The sequence below is a fragment of the Danio rerio genome, chromosome 17 (genome assembly GCF_052040795.2).
Source record: "Danio rerio strain M-AB ecotype USA chromosome 17, GRCz13ab, whole genome shotgun sequence".
Lineage (NCBI taxonomy): Eukaryota > Metazoa > Chordata > Actinopteri > Cypriniformes > Danionidae > Danio > Danio rerio.
The window spans coordinates 2,031,825-2,049,325 of NC_141037.1; the positions used below are offsets into that span (position 1 = coordinate 2,031,825).

General features: G+C 38.2%; 2 protein-coding genes across 2 annotated transcripts in view; one reads left to right on the forward strand and one right to left on the reverse strand.

Annotated features, from left to right (window-relative positions):
- The window catches only part of arhgap11a (Rho GTPase activating protein 11A), a 1,047,489-nt gene that overhangs the window by 747,988 nt on the left and 282,000 nt on the right, over positions 1–17,501 (reverse strand). The window lies entirely within an intron of this gene.
- Positions 1,027–13,779, forward strand: LOC147839863 (adhesion G protein-coupled receptor G1-like). Its single transcript, XM_087291270.1, has 13 exons — positions 1,027–1,096; positions 3,707–4,037; positions 4,120–4,395; positions 4,473–4,638; positions 4,711–4,851; positions 4,950–5,063; positions 5,167–5,203; positions 6,873–6,973; positions 7,579–7,700; positions 7,790–8,055; positions 11,982–12,072; positions 12,170–12,456; positions 13,069–13,779. The coding sequence occupies exons 1-13, from the start codon at positions 1,027–1,029 to the stop codon at positions 13,221–13,223; spliced, it is 2,157 nt and encodes a 718-aa protein (XP_087147396.1). The 3' UTR covers positions 13,224–13,779.

A 17,501-nucleotide genomic window follows, 5' to 3' on the forward strand; every position in this document is an offset into this window, starting at 1 on the left:
GCCTTTTAGTTAATGTTGTTTTTTGTTAATTAAATTTGATTTGTGTTTATTTGCCTGTTTTTTATGCAAATGTTTAGGGAATGTTCCATTGGATCATTCAGTGGGAAAGTTGCATTTGCATGTTGTCTAAAACAAAAGAAAGTTTTAGTTTATGTTAGCTTAAAGGGAAGCACGGTGGTGCAGTGGGCAGCACCATCACCTCACAGCAAGAAGGTCATGTTGGCGTGGGTTTCCTCCGGGTGCTCCAGTTTCCCCCACAGTCTAAAGACATGCCGTAGATGAATTGAATAAGCTAAATTGGCTGTAGTGTATGTGAGTGTGTGTGAAAGAGTATGTTTGGGTGCTTCCCAGTACTGGGTTGCAGCTGGAAGGGTGTTCGCTGTGTAAAACATATGCTGGATCAGTTGGCAGTTCATTTCGCAGCAGTGCAGTGTGAGTTATTATTGTTTGAGGACTGAATTTACTGATGTTTGATTCATTGATATAATCCTTCATGTGCGTGTCTGAGTAACACAAACACCATTTTACCTTTTTTAAAAACAAATTCAGGATGTTACTGATGCTGACACCCATGTGGGTTCAGAAATTTGCATCATTATCTGATACAGCAGCTTACCAACATTCACAAGGATAGTTAATATTTTAAAATGAAAGTACACAAAACCTTTAAGAAACGGCTGATCCCTTTATCATAATGAAGTCTTGAGTTTATGTCTTCAAGTTTATGAATCCTGTTACTACTTAAAATAAATATATACGACATGATGACCCAGAGCTGAATGTAAATGAACACTGACATTCACAGTTAGAGCTCAAATATGCCTCTGATTTGCATGTGTGCCAGTGAACTTTCTGTCATTAACATCATAATCCAGAAGCTTCAGAGGTGAACGGATGAAAGTCTCTCTTCTCTGGTCTGTGGATTTTGATGTGGAGAATGTAATGAGAAACTGATGTAGGATTTGTGTTCAGAGCCTGTAGAAAACAACATTAAACACGTGTGTCTCTGTCAGGTCTGTGGGAATTATGTCTGGACAGAAGCTGAATGTGCTGCGGCTGATCATGATGATCCTCTGCTGCCTCACTGGACAGATAAGTACGATTCATACAGAAACTAAAGTTTATTAATTTAAAAATAAATGCGTGAAAATGTTGTTTTCATGTTCTATGGTTGTTATATTATTTTACCCTTAAATGTTATTTGTGTACAGCTGAGTGTGATAAAATCGAAGTCAATCTCAGTGCTCTCTGCTTCTGGAACAACAGTAGCTCAAAAAATCCAGGTAGATGTGATGTCTATTTCATTTCTAAAATGTTTTGAAAGCACTTGTGACGAAAAAAAATAAAATAAATAAAACTTGTCAAGTAATTTGTCTTCCAGCAATTCAGCTGACATATCAGCACAATTATTCTGGAGAGGATTTCCGCTTAACCACTGTCACACTAAACATCCCTTCTAGAGGTAAAACTGTATTTTTTTTTTTTTATTTAAGTAATCCTTGAGTTAAGTTTTTTATTTGAACTAATCTTAAATGTTCTCTCTGGTTTCAGAACAATGTAAGCCAAGCAGTTTTAATTTTACAAGTGTGGACCAATTAAAACAGCAGTTATTTAATGTTTTAGCTAGTGTGATGTGCCAGTCATCAACAGGTTTGTGTCATTCTACACCAGACACAGTGTTCATGCTTTTGTTTTTCCCACAAGGACCCTTAGCAGAAAAAAAACGTCATTCTCATATAAAATTTCATATTTTCATATCATTCAGTCATTTTCATATAAAAGTAAATGTATATAATTGTATCATCAAATATTTAACATGAGTTAGTAAGCAGAGCATGTGTAGAAGTCCACTTTGACAATTTATTTAATTCAGGGCTGTAGCACCACAAACAGAGGAGTTATAATCCCAAAAACAGCACATTTCATAAAGTTGCCTATTTTCTTGTAAGAAGCCAACATTGGGTTTGAGCTCTGAATTTACAGCTATGGCTGGCTCAGACTGAATGATCTCAGGAGTTTCAGGGTTAATGCCCATGCAGAGGTCTAATGTGCTTATTGCAAAGTAAAGAGCTGTTTCATTGCCAAACACAACAGAAGTTTGGTTTATACTGCAGGTGCATATCACCTCACATTCTGCTATTTTGTTTTGTGCCTTCTAAAGAAAGAAACATGCATGATATGACATTTAAAATATTATCAGGGGAAAAGGTTTACTTATGCCTCCTCAAAACCAAACAGAAATATTCTCAAAATCTGTGGTTAAACGGGTTGTAAGGGGTGTAAATTAAATCTGAAATTATGGGGTGGATGCAAACATAACATTTCTCAAAAAATTACCCCACAGTAAAAACACATGAGCTATAGGGGAATTGATTAACTAAATTGGCTGTAGTGTGTGTGTGTGTGTGTGTGTGTGTGTGTGTGTGTGTGTGTGTGTGTGTGTGTGTGTGTGTGTGTGTGTGTGTAAATGTGAGTGTGTGTGGGAGTTTGGGAGTAAAGCGCATTTGCCATGTAAAACATATGCTGGAATAGTTGTTGGTTCATTCTGCTGTGGCGACCTCTGATAAAGCAAAGACTAAGCCAAAGGAAAATGAATTAATGAATAAATGAATGAATGAGTGAGTGTAACCTCTCCAACTCTACTTCTATCATACTTCTATCATGCCAATATGCCACTATAACTAGACCAGAACTGAATTATGGCACTGGGGAGTGAGCTCTGCAACAAGGATGCTAAAGAACAGAGCACCCATTGAGATGAGTGAGGTTTAAATGAACTGCAATTATTAGCTGGCCTTTTCTACACTATGATATGTACAGTATTACTAGCATAGACAGCTTCAAGTTGTTGTGATCGAGCCGTGACAGCACTAATGTCTGCTGTACAAACATTTTCAAGTGAATTAAAAAGCCTTGACAGCAGCCTTACTGACTGAAACTCCACAACTAATGACTGTTCTCTCTGATTACAGCATCCATGAATGCAGCATATTTTAGTAAGAAACACCAGTATACATTTCCTCATATATTTTAGTGTGTGTGTGTGTGTGTGTGTGTGTGTGTGTGTGTGTGTGTGTGTGTGTGTGTGTGTGTGTGTGTTTAATCTCTTATTAATGTTTTAATAACATTAGTCCTTTATTCCTGTCCATACTTTTCTTAATTTAGTGTCTTTTATTGAAATTATACAATGTTTGACTTTATAATAACATTGAATTGTGTTTCATGATTTATTAAGATTGTTGGGAAATTCCTCCTGGTAATGTTACAGACAAATGTAAAAATGCTCAATTTAGCCCTGACATCTGCAACAGTAAGTCTCTCCTTATACATTTCTTTTTTTCAGTAGTAGTTTCTAGTTCACATAAAATGTAAACATGCATCTAAACATTTATAGTACAACAGTATCTAGAAGCATATTTATTAAAGCTATTAGTGCATGTGTATGTCATTAATATATGTGATAAACATGCATTATAAACATTACAATGTACAAACTATGATTTTTCTTCATTTATAAATAAGAATCACCTGATACATTAGATCTTTTCAATTGTTTAAAATGTATTGAATTGTTGCACAGTTGAATTAAACCCATGCTTTATTTCTGTGTGTAGAAATGATGGCAAACGGCACATACGTTCTGTATTTAAATAAACAAACTTTGAACACCTGGACCTGTGTCAACTGCACACTACCACAATCACAGGAGACAAGCACACTACCACAATCACAGGAGACAAGCACACTACCACAATCACAGGAGACAAGCACACTACCACAATCACAGGAGACAAGCACACTGCCACAACCACAAAGGACAAGCACACTACCACAATCACAAAGGACAAGCACACTACCACAATCACAAAGGACAAGCACACTACCACAATCACAAAGGACAAGCACACTACCACAATCACAAAGGACAAGCACACTACCACAATCACAAAGGACAAGCACACTACCACAATCACAAAGGACAAGCACACTACCACAATCACAAAGGACAAGCACACTACCACAATCACAGGAGACAAGCACACTACCACAATCACAGGAGACAAGCACACTACCACAATCACAGGAGACAAGCACACTACCACAATCACAGGAGACAAGCACACTACCACAATCACAAAGGACAAGCACACTACCACAATCACAGACAACAAGCACACTACCACAATCACAGGAGACAAGCACACTACCACAATCACAAAGGACAAGCACACTGCCACAATCACAGGAGACAAGCACACTACCACAATCACAGGAGACAAGCACACTACCACAATCACAGGAGACAAGCACACTACCACAATCACAGGAGACAAGCACACTACCAATAAGTGATCTAGAAGATGAGAATGGATTTGTTCCTTCATCAAAAGCAGCGTGAGTGTGAGGTTATAACTGAATTTTAAACCAAAAACTCAAACACAGATAACTAAATGATTCAATTTATTCTACAGAGAAGCCTTGGACATTTTAGAGTCTAATCTGGTGGATATTATGAAAAAAAATAATGAAAGCAATGTGATGATTAACAAGGGGAACATTACTGGTCTTCTCCACATCCAAGACAAGAAAACAGAGACCAAAGACATGACCATATGCTACAGTTCAAACAACACCATGGTAAAGCTACTGTAAAGTTTGAGGTATGTTGTAGAGGTTGTGCAATTAATCAATCCTGCCTCTCCTTTTCAGGTTGTTATGAGTCAAAATGACATGAATACAGGCTGTTTGTGGACTGCAATGTTTCCCAGTGAAGCCTTTAATAAATCCCGACTGGAAAACAATGGAAGTGCATTTGTTGGAGTTCTGCGGTTCACTAACATGGGGAATAAAGTAACAGGCTCTGTGTTTCTCTCTTACATTTCATATGGATCATTTCTTTAGATTCCCCTATAAAAGATGACTCTATTCTTGTCTGGTTTCTCCTTCAGAATCAAACTAAAAACTATACGATTCTGAACAATGAGGTTTATGGAATAACAATGGGAGCCAATATCGCCAACCTCACCAACAACATTGAAATAACCTTTACTAATAAGGATCTGGTAATGAATGTTTTGTTGCAGAACTCTCTCTTTTTCAAGATATATATATATATATATATAACCAGACACTGAAGTCAAATGACACTTAAACATGTTCTTACAGGTTGGTGGTCCCTCTTGCACTTCTTGGAATGGAAAAGGTACATTTATTTATGGCTCTATTAATATGTTTTTATAGACTCTTTACACATTTCTTGGTTAGACAGCAGCAGAAGGTAAACTCAGAGCGCTGTACTGCGAGTTGGAGAGAGCAACACATACTTTTTTTGCTTTGCAATTTGCTCAAATATCTAAAAATAAACGTCACAATAGTGTTTTCACATCTTTCAAAAAAATAGTGTGAGACTGATGAAGGCAGATAGAGGAGGAAACAATGTCAAATTTACTGTCCTGCCACCATAGATGCTGCATTACAAACACCTCGCATAATCTTGCCTGCTTTAATCTGATAGAAAGATGATTTAATACAAATCAGGGGTGTCGCTAGACCCCAATAAATCATCAGTGCTCATGGCCAAGTAGAGCTTTATGTCTAGCAACACCCCTGATACATTTATTAAATCTTAATAAATCTACATTTATATCTATAAATATGTATAAACATTATATATGTATATATATATATATATATATATATATATATATATATATATATATATATATATATATATATATATATATATATATATTCATTCATTTTCTTGTCGGCTTAGTCCCTTTATTAATCTGGGGTCCCCACAGTGGAATGAACCGCCAAATTATCCAGCAAGTTTTTACGCAGTGGATGCCCTTCCAGCTGCAACCCATCTCTGGGAAACATCCACACACACACACACATTTACACACACACACACACACACACACACACACACACACACTATGGACAATTTAGCCAACCCAATTCACCTGTACCGCATGTCTTTGGACTGTGGGGGAAACCGGAGCACCCGGAGGAAACCCACGCGAAGGCAGGCAGAACATGCAAACTCCACACAGAAACGCCAACTGAGCCGAGGTTCGAACCAGCGACCCAGCGACCTTCTTATATATATTTAAGTAATATCAGCACCTGTACAGCCTCTTTATCTTTGTGTATTACTCCGCCCACATACAGCAAGCAACAGGCAGAGACACTACAGTTTGACAAATATTACTGCTGTTAGACAACAAAATGTACTTTTGAGGTGTTTTAGTGGAGATTGTAGTTGTTTAGATTACAACTATGCAGTTTATTTATAAGAATCATGCCTATTTTTTATATTTACAATTTCTGAGAGAGCTCGCCGGCGGCCCTTAGCCTGCCATAGTGTAGGAGACCAAAGAGGATTGACGTTTCCATCCACAATATGGCAACAGAACTGCATGATAAGCCCTTACGCTTAGAAGCTTACAGCAGTTTGATTTCTAATTACAGCAGATCAGATCACTATTAAACTGTTAAGCACACCTGCCAACATTCCTGTTTTTCCTGGGTGTATTCTGTATTTCAGAACAAGTCTCCCACAGCCATCCCATTTTTTATTTCTTCCCAAAAACTCCCGTAATTTCACCCACCCCCCTCTTTGGGACAGTCTGCAAACACCCCCGGGTTGCCAACTTTGATTCATTACTTGATCGCAGCAGCCACCCAAAACCCACAGCTGCATCCTATCCCAGTTCTCAACAGTGGTATTCACTATTCAGAGACCTCACCCCCGAATATATATATATTTTGTTTTTATAACTTAAATTTAAGATGCAGATGACTGTTGAAACACATCATCACATGTACAGTATTCAGCAATGTCTGTAGCTCTCTCTTCTTTGAAGGAAATCTTGAGTGGACAACGTTTGGTTGTGAGACTAAACAAATCAACAGTAACAGCATAAAGTGTTCGTGTTCACATCTGACGTTCTTCGCAGTGCTGATGGTGAGAAGATTAAACTTTCTTACACTGCAGGGCTGTTGAATACTCAATTCTGATTGGTTAATGAGCTTTCTAAGGAGTGGCGTTATTTTCACAAGAAGTTGAGCAAAAGTAGTTCCAGCAGGTTTTGAGCACACTATAGCTCAATATCACTATGCTAAATGGTACTATTTCACAGCTACAATGGTCAAAAATCAAATCAAAGCACTACAGAAGGCTTTGGATAAGATGTGGAAGAAACTAGTGCTGCACACAACAAAAGCAGTTTGAGGACAAAACCTGACAAAAAAACTCAAATACAACATCTAAACTGTGGATTTAGCAGCTTTGGACCTGGAGAAGTAGAATAATGCAATCCGAGCTGGTGAATTATTCAAAAATAATGCACACCGATGACAACACGGTTGCTCCACTACATATCACCAGCTCAGACATGCATTATTTTGTAGTTATTGAACAGTTGTCAACCATTCTTTACATCATGTTATTACATACAAACTTAAAAAGATGACAAAAAAATGGATTTCTTGCTAAAAGGAAACAACTGATTCTAAAATGATCTTTCAGCTGATCTGATTCGTATTTATGCTTTTCCTCTGATTTCTCAGTCTGTGCCAGATGTAAACGCTGTAGCGCCGTATCTGGAGTCACTGACCCTCATCTCTGCTATCGGCTGTGGGATCTCTGTGTTTTTTCTGGCCATCGCTCTGTTCATGCATTTTCTGCTGCGGTAGAGTCTACTAAAGCACAACATAAATATTAAACTGTTTATTGTGACAGATAAAGTTACTAACACAGGTTGTTTTTCTCTTTCAACAGGAAAGCCAAATCCAATCAGGCCACGAAGATCCTGATCAACATGTTCGGTGCTCTGTTTCTCCTGAATGTGTCTTTTCTGTCGAACGAGAGCGTGGCAAACTCAGGAGACAAGAATGCTTGTGTCTTCATAGCTCTGCTGATGCATTACTCCATGCTGACCACATTCACCTGGTTCTTCATTCAAGCTCTTCATATGTACTTATGGCTCATCCGACAGAACGTCACCATCACAAACTACATGAGGAAGATCACCGTGTTGGGCTGGGGTGAGTGATGGAGCAAATGCCTGATGTAAAACAACTGTTCTGTCATATCCTGAGATATGATGATATCCAAATGATGCCACTATTTCCCCCCAGTGTTTCTCTTTGGGTTAATTTGTGTTCATATTGTTCAGCTGTGTCTCTTCCATGCAACAACTCTCAGACAGTCTGTGTCAAGATCCTGTCCCAACCCCAGTGGAGCCTTCAACCCCCTGCATCTGGTATCCATACCCCTCCACCTCAGCTTGAGCCATGTCATTGGGATCTGAGAAACATCTACTCCAAGCTCTAGTTGAGTCTGGAGCAGTGGGGAACTTTATAGACATGGCATGAGCTACTCAATATTCCTGCCAACCTATCAGATTAACCACATAACCCTCCATCTCAGCTTGAGCCATGTCTCCATCTCAGCCACTTTCTCTTCAGGTCAGGCTTAAATCACCTATGTACTCACTCTCTTACCTGACAAAGCACTTAGAACGTTGGTGCAGCCTGCTGCCCCTTTAGTCCTTTTAAATATCTTTAAGAAATAATTACGGCGTGTATTCAACCATCCCTTCTCAGGAAGTGTGGTTTCCCAGCAACTACTCGCCTTACTGTATGTCAAGGAGATAGGAGTGCAGCGGACTATGCCATGCAGTTTTGGACAATTGCTGCAAGTGCAGGCTTGAATGATGAAACACTCATTGTATCCAGAATGGTCTGTCTGCAGCTCTCAAGGATTAGTTGGCTACCGGAGATCCAGTTAACACTCTTAATTGACCCTGATTGTGCTTTTCTCCAGGACAACCATCTTAAAGAGAGAAGACTTACCATACAGTATGTTCCTTTACATTTTCCTAACCTCCATTCTTCTCCAAGTGCCACTGAGTCACCTAATTCTTCAGAACCAGATTCCACAGACCCTGTTCAGCTGGGTCGTGCCCAACTCTCTCTTTGGGAAAATACCCATCATATGAGGATCATCTCCACCTCTATAGTGAAGGAGCTGGTTGGTTTCACTCAGATTGTACCGAACTGAAGGAAAAACTCTCCATCCCAGGCAGTAAGGAGTTAGGTGTCTTGGGAGTGATTTAACTTGTGTCTCTTAATAACTCCAGTCTGTCTTACCCATTACCTTGACATTAGGATCTGAGGAACATCTACTCTAAGCTCTTGTTGATTCTGGAGCAGCAGGAAACTTTATAGACATGGCATTAGCTGCTTGCATCAATATTTCTGCCAACCTGTTAGATGACCCACTGCAGCTGGCACTGCTGGACAGGAGACTAATAGCTCCTGGAGCGGTTATCCATCATTTTGCCCTGCATTATTATTTATGACTCTGTTGTACTTCCTAAATGAAGACCTTTTAGAACTTAGACCTTGTGCCTTGGCAGTGTGGGTTCATCAGCTCATCATGTGGGTTAATGGTAGAACATTCAACTATTTCACCAGAGACCTGTGTTTGCACTCCAGGCTCATCACAGAAAAACCAACTCAACATAAACCCAGCTGCGGCCACTGCCCAAAAGAAGGTTACTATTGTCGCTCAACACAAATCTACAGTGAAGTGCCATCAGGCAGCTCTGATTCAGCAAGAATCACTTATGGAGAAGCACTCTCACTTACTTCCAGGCCTCATTATATCCATGCAACAACTTTCTGACAGTCTGTGTCAAGGTCCTGTCCCAACCCCAGTTGAGTCTTCAACCCCTGCACCTGTTATCCATGCCCCTCCACATCAGCTTAAGCCATGTCTCTCTTCTCCGTAATGTTCCTCAGGGGATCCGAAGGCCTGCTACTTTCTCTTCAGGTCAGGTTAAAATCACCTATGTACTCACTCTCTTACCTGACAAAGCACTTGGAAAGCTGGTGCAGCCTGCTGCCCCGGTTAATCCAGCTTTAAGAAAGAATTACAGAGTGCATTCAACCATCTCTTCTCAGGAAGTGAGGTTTTCAAGCAACTACTCACCTTATGTCAAGAAGATAAGAGTGCAGCGGACTATGTCTTGTAATTTTTAGCAATTGCCGCAGGAGAAGGCTGAAATGATGAAACACTTATTATTTCCAGAATGGTCTGTCTGGGGCTCTCAAGAATGAGTTGACTACCCGAGATTCAGTTAACACTCTCGATTGACCCTAGTTGAGCTATCCTCCAGGACAACCATCCCAGCCCAGTATGTTCCCTTACATTTTCCTAACCACCATTCTACTCTATGTGCCACTGAGTCACCTAGTTTTTCAGAACCAGATTCCACAGACCCTATGCAGCTGGGCCATGCCCACATATCTCTTTAGGAACATATCCATCATATGAGGAGTCATCTTCGCCTTTATAGTCAAGGGGCTGGTTGGTTTCACTCAGACTGTACCGAATTGAAGGAAAACCTTCCCAACCCAGGCAGTAGGAAGAGAGCTGTCCTGGGAGTGATTTAACTTGTGTCTCTTAACAACTCCAGTTCGTCTTACCCATTACCTTGACATTGGGATCTGAGGAACATCTACTCTAAGCTCTTGTTGATTCTGGAGCAGCAGGGAACTTTATAGACATGGCATTAGCTGCTCGCATCAATATTTCTGCCAACCTGTTAGGTGACCCACTGCAGGTGACACTGCATGGGATTCTAATAGCCTCTGGAGCTGTTCCCCATCTGACTGTTCCTTTGCATGTCTCAGTCTGGCTAACTGGTTATATGTTCCAAAGGCAGTTTGTCCTCAAGTTCTTCAATGGGCACATTCCTCCTGGCTTTATTGACATCCAGGTATTTCCTGCACCCTGGAATTTCTACAAAGACACTGGTGGCCCACAGCTAAGGAGGATGTTATATCCTTGGTTAATGTCAAAACCTCCGACCCAGAGTTTAATGGACAGGCGGAAAAAGTTAATCTGAGTCTCACTTGGTTAATTAGAGTCTGGCTATCTGCATGGTGGCTTACAACCCTTTATCAAGGTCCTTATACCTCATCTGGGTAAATAGCTCACAACACTCTTTGCTCGTCCTCAACTGGCTTTTTACCCTTTGAGTGCCATTTCAGATTCTTCTCCACGCTTCCATGAGAAAGGGATTCAAGCGGCTGTTCCCTTGGTACAGCAGCATATTAATCACTTCCTTCTGATCCAGAATATAGTCCTTAGTAACTCATTTAAACCTATGCCCAGTACTATGGACAGGCCAACCGTAGACGTATATCTGCACCCTCTCTTCAGGTTAGTCAACAGGTTTCTTCACTCGGAACCTTCCCCTATGGATAGAATCCCACAAGCTCAACCAGTGCTGCATTGGACATTTCGAAGTTATCAGGAGAGTAAACCTGGTTTCTTAACAGCTAAAATTACCTAAGTCAAAATAATCCCACCTTTCATGTATCCTGATTTAAGCATGTTCTTCTCTTGTTCCATGCAACAGTCTTGGCAGTATTTTGTGGACTGAGAGGGCCATGGTTCAAGGAGCACTCCTGGATTACTGCTTATAGGAGGATCCTGACAGATTCTGAGCTATTGCTTGTGTTTTTCTTTGCCTCCTTAAGATGTCGCCCAATGTTCCCCAATGTTTTTGTTTTGGGTTAATTTGTGATAATTTTGTTCTCGTTAGTCTACCCTATTTATTCTAGATTCCTGTCTTCACTTGTCACTTCGTTTTTGAGTTTGACCTGCTCTTGTCCTTGCCACTTTTTTGTTGTTTTGGTTTGTTTGCATTTTGACTTAAAATACGTTTTTGCTCTATGGAGAACTTCTTGTTTGTTATCTGGTCAGTTCTGTCGACTTTCTATTTTTGCCTTGTGGTAATTTTTTGCCTTGTTATTTTTATGACTTTGTTGGACTTTCTAAATAACACCTGTTTTGAAATTAGACCTTGTGCCTTGCCAGATAATAGTGGTAATGCACCTCGGGGTGTGCATTTTTTGTATTGTTTTTGTTTTTTATTGACAATATCCTTGTTTTGCAGGGTTTTCAGCTCCAGCTGTTATTGCAGTAGTTTCTGTAGGAGGATACAACAAAACGATCCTAACCGCATCATCAGGAAAAGTTGCACAAATGTATGCTTAGTTATTAAGTCACAAATTCATGAATGATCAATGTTTAAAATATCTTCTGAGTGTCCTTTAAATTCAAATCATGCTCTTGTAATTGCAGGTGCTGGATTACAAATCCTTTAATTCATTACATACTGAACATGGGATACTACATCTTCGTTTTCATCTTCACAATAGTCATCTTCATCATCACTATCCTCACTAGGATTATCCAGAGTAGACACATAAGAGCGACTGAGGGCAAGAGACAAACGTTCAGAAAGCAGCTGATGATGGTGTTGAGTTTGTTTATTCTGTTCGGTCTGACGTGGGCTGTTGCCTTCTTCAGTTATGGACCGATGCTCATTCCCTCATATTACATCTTCTGTGCACTCAACTCCCTTCAAGGTGAGAAACTTTAGCTAAGTTTTTAAATTAATTAATGCATGCTTGTAATTGTTTATAAAATATTTGGCAACACTTTAGTACCAATACTCACTATTAACTAGTGCCTTGTCATCTGTCTATTATTAATATTTCGGGCGTTTATTAGTACTTATAAAGCACATATTCTTATTTTATTCTTAATCCTACATATTACCAAAACTCAAATACTCCCTTATATGAATAGTTCACCCTTTACTGGTTTAAAACCAGTTTAATTTATTTATTTTGGTTTGGAACAAGTAAAGGGTGAGAAATAGAATTTCCATTTTTGGGTGAACTATCACTGTTAATACCTATTAATATCACACTTAAATGCATAATAATAAGCACTTTACTCAGACAAAAAGTCTTTGTTCAAAAATGAGAAATGAACCTTAAAATAAAGTGTGAGCCAATATTATATTTATTCATTTAACAATAAATTTATTGTCATTGATTATAATTTGTGAGAAATAATCAAATGCATCAAACTTTAGTTGAGTATCCTAATATGTTTTTTGAACACATTTTGTTTAGTATATTTATCTATTTTTTTATTTTATTTTATTAACTGAAATAATCTTTTTTTCTCAGGGTTTTTCCTCTTCTTGTATTACTTTCACATTCACAAGGATGTTGGTGGTCATTTTTCAGACGACCCGAAAAGCTCCGGCTCCATCACAACCATTGTTCCACCAAACAACACCAATAGTAATGCTGAGGAACATGTTTATGATCTTGCTCGCTAGAACAGAAAATGCACCGTCTCTCATTTATCAGTAATCACAGTAATCAGTGCCAGAATACAGTTCTGTGTATTAGTGTTTATAAATCATTTCATACTCATTATTAGATATTTAAACAAAGGTCATTTGATATAATCATTTTATATTATTTACAAGGTGTATATATTCTGATATATGTGGGTTCAGGGCTACTTTAACAGTAGTTTCAGTATGATACATATAGGCTGTGTTTGACTGATATATTCAGGTCATTTGTTGAATTGCAGGTAAATTTTGCATCTCTAAGATTAACCTGTTATTTTTGGGTGCACAAAATGATTTACTATTTTCCTTTTGAATAATTATATCTAGCTTACCTCACTGGCAGATTATTTTTCTTGTTTTAAGGAAAAAAAAAATTGCCTAATTTTGCCTGATTATTTCCTAAAACAAGTCATGAAAATGCAAGAAAATGCTTCTTGATTAAAGAATTTGTAGATATTTTGACTAGAAACAAAAACTGAGTAAGAAAGTTATTTTTTTTCAGTGTATATTTTAGCATAGATGATTCCTCTGAGCACTGCATGTTTGCCATAATGTGTTGTACCAGCAGATAGCGCTGTGAGGCTTTAGATTTAGTAGTTTTCCTCATGAATGAGTCTGAGTTTAACATGTGAATGAAATTGCAGAGTTCTGTGACTCACGGAGCTGCTATTTCAACCTGTTACTGACTCAGATCTACATATTTCAGATTCACAGTGACTAATAAAACTTCTCAATCCTGCTGAATGAGCTGTTCATTTCACCTGTGCGTTTCAGATTTACTGCCTTAATGCTGTGGATGTTTGTTTGTTTTTTATGATTGCTGGGAAATGCAAATAAACATTGCTTTATGACACTTCCAGTCACACAGACAATACTTACACTTTTGATAAAACTGAATCACAGTTTCCACAAAAATATCCAGTAGCAGAAGAGCTTTTAATTCATAATAATCAGTAGAAATGCACTTTGACTTCTATTTCATTCCAGAAAACTCATTCATTCATTCATTCATTTACTTTTCAGCTTAGTCCCTTTATTAATCTGAGGTCACCACAGCAGAATGAACCATCAACTTATCCAGCACATGTTTTACGCAGCAGATGCCCTTCAAGCCGCAACCCATGTCTGGGAAACATCCACACACACTCATTCACACACAAACTCATACACTACGGTCCATTTTAGCCTACACATTTCACCTGTACCGCATGTCTTTGGACTGTGGGGGAAACCAGAGCACAGGGGGAAACCCACGCCAGGGAGAACATTCTGACTGGTCAACTGGTCATAAGATGGGCCGAGAATCGCCAGTTTGCCAACAAATATGTGAAAATTATTGAAATGTTGAAAAACAATGTTCCTCAAAGAAAGAGAAAAAGACATTTGAATATTTCACCTTCAACAGTGCAGAACATTACTAAAAAATTCAAGAAATCTGGAGAAGTTTCAGTGCTTAAAGGACAAGGGCGCAAACCTAAACTGAGCAACGAGTAATATCCCACCCCTTAGGGGGCGCTGCATCAAGAACCTCATTCATCTATAAGGCATATGACAACATGGGCTTAGAACTACTGCAAGTCAAGTACCACAATATGTAGTTACATCTACAAACGTCAGTGAAAACTGTGCCGTGCAAAAAGGAAGCCCTATGTTAACAGTGTCCAGAAGCGCCGTCAACCTCTCTGGGCTCAAAGGAATCTGGAATGGACCATCACAGTCGCACAGAGACTCTTTATTTTAAGATATTGTTACTGCACATGATTATTTTATTTTAATGTTAGTAAGTTACTGAGGAAGGTAAGGAAAGTATTATCCCCTATAATATTTCTTGCTGGTACGTAAATCTTGGAGGTCTAGACATGCAAAAATATAAACTTGCAAAGATCGTTAATATAACCTAATTAACCAAGTGAAGCTTTTAAATTTCACTTTAAGCTGTATAGAAGTGTCTTGAAGAATATCTAGTCTAATATTATTTACTGTCATCATGACAAAGATAAAATAAAACAGTTATTAAAGATAAGATATTAAAACTACTATGATTAGAAATGTGTTGAAAATGTCTTTCTGTCCATTAAATAGAAATTGGGGAAAAATAAACAAGCTGTCTAATTATTCAGGAGGGCTAATAATTCTGACTTCAACTATATATATATATATAATGGTTTTTAATACTGTTAGGCAACTTTTGTTAACATTTTAATATTTGAATTGATGTAGTGCCTGTATTAGTATTGTAAATGTAATGCAATGGCACAACAACCTGGTAATAAACTGCTAGTAAATTTACCTGTCCTGTTTTATGGACTGAGTTCTATATTTATTAGTTCATATATAAAATATTTTGAACTACAATGTCAATAAATCTCACTTTAAGTTGAATTTTCAACATCAACTGTTGACAGAGCAGAAAGTAACCTCCCATTATGCATTTTATCCCTGTGAATACACACAAAACCTGTGAATCACAAAATATGGGAAACTGTTAACAGAGAGATATTTCACAGTGTGCTTTACCTATTTACAAGTTATTTCGGCACAAAAACTGGGACAAGAAAACAGGGATTCCTGATCACAATAATCTAAGGGAAACAGTGTATTAATCTTCAAAATCAGGCCCACAACATTAGACAAATATCAGTTCTGAATGAAAGAGAGCTGTTTAAAACTGTCTATAGAGTTATGAGCCTCACTAATAAAGACAATTTTATTGAAACGGCTGAATTAGATTAAGAATTTGTTTTGTTTGCTGTCGCCTTTTAGTTAATGTTGTTTTTTGTTAATTAAATTTGATTTGTGTTTATTTGCCTGTTTTTTATGCAAATGTTTAGGGAATGTTCCATTGGATCATTCAGTGGGAAAGTTGCATTTGCATGTTGTCTAAAACAAAAGAAAGTTTTAGTTTATGTTAGCTTAAAGGGAAGCACGGTGGTGCAGTGGGCAGCACCATCACCTCACAGCAAGAAGGTCATGTTGGCGTGGGTTTCCTCCGGGTGCTCCAGTTTCCCCCACAGTCTAAAGACATGCCGTAGATGAATTGAATAAGCTAAATTGGCTGTAGTGTATGTGAGTGTGTGTGAAAGAGTATGTTTGGGTGCTTCCCAGTACTGGGTTGCAGCTGGAAGGGTGTTCGCTGTGTAAAACATATGCTGGATCAGTTGGCAGTTCATTTCGCAGCAGTGCAGTGTGAGTTATTATTGTTTGAGGACTGAATTTACTGATGTTTGATTCATTGATATAATCCTTCATGTGCGTGTCTGAGTAACACAAACACCATTTTACCTTTTTTAAAAACAAATTCAGGATGTTACTGATGCTGACACCCATGTGGGTTCAGAAATTTGCATCATTATCTGATACAGCAGCTTACCAACATTCACAAGGATAGTTAATATTTTAAAATGAAAGTACACAAAACCTTTAAGAAACGGCTGATCCCTTTATCATAATGAAGTCTTGAGTTTATGTCTTCAAGTTTATGAATCCTGTTACTACTTAAAATAAATATATACGACATGATGACCCAGAGCTGAATGTAAATGAACACTGACATTCACAGTTAGACCTCAAATATGCCTCTGATTTGCATGTGTGCCAGTGAACTTTCTGTCATTAACACCATTATCCAGAAGCTTCAGAGGTGAACGGATGAAAGTTTCTCTTCTCTGTTCTGTGGATTTTGATCTGGAGAATGTAATGAGAAACTGATGTAGGATTTGTGTTCAGAGCCTGTAGAAAACAACATTAAACACGTGTGTCTCTGTCAGGTCTGTGGGAATTATGTCTGGACAGAAGCTGAATGTGCTGCGGCTGATCATGATGATCCTCTGCTGCCTCACTGGACAGATAAGTACGATTCATACAGAAACTAAAGTTTATTAATTTAAAAATAAATGCGTGAAAATGTTGTTTTCATGTTCTATGGTTGTTATATTATTTTACCCTTAAATGTTATTTGTGTACAGCTGAGTGTGATAAAATCGAAGTTAATCTCAATGCTCTCTGTTTCTGGAACAACAGTAGCTCACAAAATCCAGGTAGATGTGATGTCTATTTCATTTCTAAAATGTTTTGAAAGCACTTGTGACGAAAAAAAATAAATAAATAAAACTTGTCAAGTAATTTGTCTTCCAGCGATTCAGCTGACATATCAGCACAATTATTCTGAAGAGGATTTCTGCTTAACCACTGTCACACTAAACATCCCTTCTAGAGGTAAAACTGTATTTTTTTTTTTATTTATAAGTAATCCTTGAG